A 7,055-nucleotide genomic window follows, 5' to 3' on the forward strand; every position below is an offset into this window, starting at 1 on the left:
GGCAGGACTCATGCAGCATAGGGCAGAAGGGACTGTTCCTGGTTCTTTAAAACGAATAAATAATACGAACATTAATAAATATACTGAACTGTTGTTTTTTGGTATTTTTGAGTACCCAAAAGTATGGTGAGCCTTTACAGCTGTCACATGAATAATCCAGGATTTTAATAAAGAATATATATTTCAAGCAAATTAAAGAGACATATAACTTGAGTTATCAAGTTATCAATGTGCTAATCAGTCACACACACTTGTAATTAGCGGGAAAATCTAAACAGCAAGCAAAAAGGCAAACCTCTTCCCCCCTAAACACCCCCTCTTCCCAACAACCCAATGGGGTATAGAAAATGCCCAGAGTATGAACCAAGAGCCAAGTCCCATTTGCTTTATTCACTCAACTGCAAGTGAATAAGGTGGAAAGGCTCCAGTGAGGGCAGTGAGCAGGATTTTGCCCCCAATGATCAATCTTATCTGTGTTCCTATATTAAATAACAAAACATACATAAGTGCTTTCTTTGCCTACCTGCAAGGGTTGTTTATTTCTTCAGCTGTGGTTTTGATGAATGGTGAAACTGGTTTTTCAACAAAAGACCCAAAGCCCAGTCTAAAGTTGCTGGTTAGTTTTGACATTTCTTTGGAAAGAGTTGAGCCTAATTCCTTTATTGTATTCAGATCATCATCCATGGAAGCAGAAAGGTCCATGAGGTAATAGAGATCAACTGGATAATCTTCAGTCTGGCGAACTTTGATCTCTATTGTTTCTTCATTTCCTAGTAAAGCCATAGGGGAAACGGAGAACAAATTAACACATGTAGACAATGTTATGGGCAATATGTCAATGATGCTGTCTGTTTATTCTGTGCCATTGGTGGAATTAATAGAAATGTATAAAAGTATAAATAAAAATTCCAAATAGAAAATCTGAAAGACCTTAAGTAAGTATTACTTGAGTGGTACAGTAAAAGTTAAGTACTAACTTTAGGTTTAGGACTATTTGATTCCTGTGGATCTAGTGTGTTAGAAAAAACAAATGTCAGAGTGCAGCTTTAAGATGTTCTATAATGAAACAGAAGTTAGTACTTGTAGGAGCGAGTGCAAGGGTTAATGGTCTGAGCATGGGACTGGGAGAGTGGATTACAAGTGCGCCTGGGTTCTATTCCTGGTTCTAGTACTAACATACTGTGTGTTATTTAAATCTCTCTGCACCTCATTTTCCCTAGGACAAATTCTGATCTATGTTATATTGGTGTAAATCCACAGTAACGCCATAGACCTCAGGGGATCTTGCAAATCACGTTGATATCCTCCGATAAAAACACTATATGGCAGATTCTCTACTGCAGCTGAGATTTTCTCAGGGTAGCAATGAAGAGGTGAGACACTGGGGAGCTGGCTATGGTTGCAGTTTCCCAATTCTCTCCTCATCTCTGCCATGGCCTGAGTGCAGGTTAGAGAAGCCTCCGGAATAGGTGCTGGAACTGGGGGTGCTGCTGCCGTGCCCCCTGGCTTGAAGTGGACAAGGTTTACAGTTTGCTTCAATGGCGCTAAGCAAACCCACTATAAAAACTGTTCCAGCATCCCTGGCCTTCAGACTCCTCTAACCAATACCAGCTGGCGACATCCCATGGGATAGCTCGCCTACTGTGCTATGGCCACGGCCCCTTCATTTCCACCCTCAATACACCTCCCGCATCAGGGGCACAAGAGGAAGGGTATAGGAACTAGCTCGTCCTGCTCTACACCCGCTGGGGGAATTCCCAGCCTGATAGATGTGTGACATTTCCATTCCCTTTGTGCTGCCCCGAGCCATGGAGAGAACAGAGCATGGAGATTCACCTCCTTTTACATAAATGCAAAATACTTTGGGGGGAATTTAAATAGTGTACATTTTAGATCTATCCATCAGATTAACACATGATAAATATTCACTAGGTCTTATTTGATTACAAATAATGCTTAATTTCGAATTTGTTAATACAAATTATTTAAATACAGTAAATACATTCTGTTTTTTAGATCATTAACAATTTAGTCTGAGAAACCTGGAAAGACAGCATCAACAGGAAAGAATCACAGTTATGAACTGAATAACTTACCTGGTCGCAGTCTAAAAGTTAACTTTTGAGGGGAAATCTGTGTGACATCAGAGTTATTCTTCTGGATTCCTATGCTAAGGGGCTTATTTTTGTGAATTTCTACTTTAGAAATGGGAAATTCAATAAAGTTCGACTGACATCCTTTTGACAAAAGATTTGCTGGAGTATCACACCTTCCATGAATTCCAGATGAGTCAGTATAATTCTGAAACAATCAGCAGAAGGAAGGGAAGAGCTAAATTTATTATTGAACAATGGAAAATAAATTATTTATGCATGGTGGGCCAAATGCAGAGGTGACAGACATTGTGGTGTAAGTTACACACAGGGTGTAAGCTGGCAAAGAAATGGGTGTAGGTGGCATAACAGTCTAAATTTGCACCTATCAGGCTTTTCATAGCAAAATTAACGGAGCATACATTTGTTTGGTATCCTAGCGGGACCAGTTGTATCATTGGTGTATGGGAATTGTGTCACTTATGCCTGGTATGTATTTGGCCCTAAGAGATTTGGGGATGGTGACACATAAGTTAAAGTGTATGTTGAGTCTTATCTTGTTTTTCCTGCTGCACCCTTCTCCGTCAATACTAATTTTGGACACTTATGAATGGTAAATCAATACTCCATAACTTACACCTGTTTTCTGACCATCTTACACCTGATGTTTAACTAACACCATATTTTCATGACCTTGAATTTAGCCCAGAGATACACGTGGCACTTGTATTTATTTCCTTTAATTCAGCCCTGTGTGCTGTTTGGCCTTCTCCTGCACTTAGGACCTGATCTAAAGCCCACTGAAGTCAACAGGAGACTTTCCACTGACTTCAATAGTCTTTGGATTGGGCCCTGCATTCCTACTCAAGCAAAACTCTCACCAACTGGAATGGGAGTTTTATGATTATATATTCCTCTTCAAAGCACTATACTCACATTAATTTTCACAACATTGTTGTAAGGTATTATCATCATTGCTGTGTGAAAACTTTGGCAGAGAGTCTAAGTGATTTGACCAAGGCCACAGAGGGAGCCCATGTCAAAGCTGGGATTCGAATTTGGAAATTCCTGGTTTTCAATCCTGTGCTCATACCACTGGTCCATATTCTTCTCTTGTGCCTGTAGAAGGAATTTAAACTTTGTCCCTTAACCTGCAAATGTCCCCTGAATTTTGTCACTGAGAAACACTCTGTTAAAGTTACAGCAAAGTTACTTTAAATCCGCAAAATCCACAAAAGCCCAGAAATTCAGTTAATGCTAAGACTCTGCTCTTCACTTCCCACTGGGAGTCAAATTCTGTTCATGGATATATGTGTGTCTCACTGATTTCAGTGGAAACATAGGAGGGAAAAATTTGCCTTTCTGTACTTGGGCCACTTCTGATGTCTACTCAGATAAAACACCCATTGACTACAGGATCAAACCAGGTGTACATAAAAATCACCTATTATTATGAAACCCTTGGAAAACAGAGCATACCGGCTGCAGTAGCTAACACTGAATTTTCTGGCTTCTCAAAACAATTCATTATCAGGTAAACACATGGTTCAGGGCTAGCCAGAATGTGTATTTTTATCCAATAGACTATGATGGCTCCTTTTATTGAGTGTAGCCTGACACTAAAATAAATATACAGATTTTAAATATACAGATTCTTTGCCTGCGCCACATCACATGAGTGTAACAAATAAATCCATGGGCAAACATTATATTTATTCCACTGACATTTCCAATAAGTGCACATGATCTATACATAGTACTTCCAAACTCAAGAACTTAGTTGTTTTCTTTTTGTGTTTTATGAAAACACCCAATGGCAATTGGCCTAATTATGTACCTAATAGCATGGAAAATTTCATATTATGAAAATCCTGTGTTTTGAACTCTTTTTAAAAAAAGCATAGAAAAAACACTTTTTTGGGGGGACCGGAGACTTTCCTAGTGTTATATCTTGCAAATTGCTAAATTGCTTTTAGTAAAAACTGGATTAAAAAAGAACGGCATGTCAGTTTCATCCAAGATGGTATTTTTACTGTTCAACTAAAACCCCCTAAGGAAAGTGTTTATAAATTATTTAAAGAGTCCCTTAAAAGAGAGCTGTAGAGGTATGAACAGTAAACCACCACAATAAAGTATTTTAACACACATTCTGTTTCTCTCTCATATCTGATCTATGTATTGTGTTTATATATTTATTACATGCTTTGGATCTGATCCTTTGAAGTGCTTAGCACCCTCGATTGCCACTGAAGCCAATGGCTATTAAGGGTGCTCAGCAAGACAGAAATATCAAACACAATCCAGTTGACTAAGACATTATTTTAAGAAATTTTGCAGTACATACCTAGCTGATCAATAATTCAAAAACTAACTAGCAATTGACTGGCTAGCTGTTGGCTGAAAAGGATTCACAAAACCCTGTGTTTGTCTATCTGTATTTATAAGAGCCAAGATTTCCAAAATCTAAAGTTAGCCTTCTAAAAATCATATTTAGGCTCCTGAACAAGCAGCCAGATTTTCAAAAGTGCTGAGCACCTAACAGTTCACCTTCTGCTCTAAAAGGGAGAAGGGCATGTGGCTCTCATTTGGACCCTGCTTATTTTATTTATTTATAGCCATTTCTATTGAGCCTTTAATCGCAGTAGCCAACTGCTTCACAAACACTAACAAAGTGAAGCTCAGAACACCTGCTGTGGGGCCAGGAGGTATTCCTATTCACATTTTACACATTAAGAACCACAGATAAGTTAAGTGACTTGCCTGGGGTCACACAGGAAGTCAGTGACTTATCTGGGAACCAAATCCATATCTGTTTCCCAGCCCCATACTTCAGTCATAAGACCTCCATATCTTGGGTGCTCTATCCTGTATCACAGGAGCTGTACAATCCCACCATAATCACTTCCAAAATGATGAGTACAGCTCCTCTGATAGGTAGAAACAAAGGTGCTAAAAGCTGGGGATTTTATTTTTTTAAAGAAACAGAGAACGATGAACAATAAACCATAATTTCCAGATGTACCACTTTTAATTCCCAGAGAAAATTACACAGGCAATTTTCTCTCTCTAAATTCTTCATGCATTACAAAAGCACCAGCTGACCCAGTTAATTCAATAATTCCATCACTCATAGCCACTGCAAACACTCAGATTGTATGGCTTTGAAATTTTTAAGATAATTTACTTTACCTCTTGAGAACACCAAGCACACTGTTGTCCAGAAAACAAACAATCTTCACAAGTCACTGCACTCCCTGGAGAACAATTTCCTGTATTTAAACCCAGGAAGAGAAGAGATTAATAATGGGTTTAATTATTCCTTGTATAAAATGCCCCATTTAGTTAAAAATATTGGAGATAAAAAATAGTGACACATTTGGACATACTTAAGATTATTGATAACATTCCATCATTAAAATATTTATATTAATTTAGTATTTAACTTGATCAATAATTACACTATTACTGGCAATTAATAAAAAATGTGGGGACCTGAAGGTCACTCATCTATGAAAAATATGCACACTATTTGTTTTCCGAAATGCATTTCATAATTGTTAAATTTGTTTAACCATAACTAGAATTTTTAGCGAAATAGATATGTGTACATTGTACACATTACAGTTGTTTCAGTCTTCTTTCCAATGTACTTGCTCTGGAAGTTAAAATTATGCCAGGTTCCATAGACACCTCCAGAGTCACAGATGCACTGTGAAATTTCATGATGGATCAAACTCTGATGTGTATAATTAAAATGGCTCAAAAGCCTGTGTGTTTGGTGCAAGTAGTTCTATATTATGAATAGATGTACTCTAACTACATTTATTGGCTACATAGTAATACTACACCCTCTCAAAAAACATTCATTAAGTGGAAAGGAATGACTGAACAGACAACATGGGAAGCTAGTTAATATAAAGTTGTTAAACAAAAAACAATGTAAAATATGCTTTTAAAGAAGCAGAGTTCAGTAATTGTAAGCCTTACCTTGTACATTGTTATTTCTTTGCAGAAATAGAAAGAACAGGAAAAGCAATACAATCCCCATTCGTTTTCAGTTCTGGCTGTGTGAATTAAAAGTATAAAAGAATAATTACCTTCAGGGTAAAATGATTAATGTGGAATGTTGTAAAAGTCATAGATTCCTGAAGTGTATATTCTAAGATGATACTTACACTGGTTTGAAGAGAAATTTCCAAACTACCAGGGCAGAACATTAATACAAAGAAAACAAAAGCTACCTGAATAGGTAAAGACGACGAGCTGTGCATAAAAGCAACTTCAACATGGTTATGGAACTTAACACTGTTCTTTATCTTACTTCCTTATTTTCCTTATAAGGAAAACAGGTACACAATCATAAGAAGGTGGGGGAATTCATTCAGGTGCTGATTTTTTTTTTTTTTTTGTCAACACTCGCAGTCTCTCTGGGTCCTAAAGAAATCTGTCCAGGAGAACTTTATCAAGAGTACAATAACTCTAAAATACTGCCACTCCTTTGACTGTTTTCTGACCGAGTTCAAAATGCTGGCAAGCCATACAAATAGTGAGGTGAATATACCTGGAGAGATGTATAAATCCCATTTTTTCAAGTTTCATGTTGTGGAATGAACCTTCTAAAAGCAGCTGTGAAAAAAACAACAACAAATCACCATAACTTATTATAACATCATAATAGAAAACCATTTTAGGAATACAAAATGTCTTTTGTTTTACTGTGTAGAGTTTATATATATTTTATTAGCATTATAAAGTGAAAAAGAAATAAATCAAACCTACATTATTGTGAAATGCAGTTACTATTGTACAGGTGTGGTTATCTGCATGTTACTACCCCAATAGAGAGTATCTTCTGTGATGGAATTCAAGATAATTTCCTCTGCAGCTATTAATACATTCAGGTAACAATGACTAGAAAGAGGCTTTCATTGCATTTTAAAGCATTTGGGGAACCAAAAAAAC

The 7,055-nt window shown here is 37.1% G+C and overlaps 1 protein-coding gene across 2 annotated transcripts in view; it reads right to left on the minus strand.

The window, feature by feature from the left end:
- The window catches only part of ITGB6 (integrin subunit beta 6), a 48,892-nt gene extending 42,212 nt beyond the window's left edge, over window positions 1-6,680 (minus strand). Inside the window, exons 1-5 of one of the 2 annotated variants that reach the window (XM_007056654.4) lie at window positions 6,269-6,679; window positions 6,081-6,157; window positions 5,283-5,362; window positions 2,097-2,301; window positions 524-770 (exon numbers count right to left, since the gene is read on the minus strand). In XM_007056654.4, the coding sequence (XP_007056716.2) occupies window positions 524-770; window positions 2,097-2,301; window positions 5,283-5,362; window positions 6,081-6,141 (593 nt within the window). In that variant the 5' untranslated portion in view covers window positions 6,142-6,157; window positions 6,269-6,679. Of the gene's footprint in view, window positions 1-523; window positions 771-2,096; window positions 2,302-5,282; window positions 5,363-6,080; window positions 6,158-6,268 lie in introns of both variants that reach the window. The other variant, XM_027819059.3, reaches the window with a different exon arrangement.
- Window positions 6,681-7,055: the final 375 nt, after the last annotated feature.

The sequence above is a fragment of the Chelonia mydas genome, chromosome 11, assembly GCF_015237465.2.
Source record: "Chelonia mydas isolate rCheMyd1 chromosome 11, rCheMyd1.pri.v2, whole genome shotgun sequence".
NCBI lineage: Eukaryota > Metazoa > Chordata > Testudines > Cheloniidae > Chelonia > Chelonia mydas.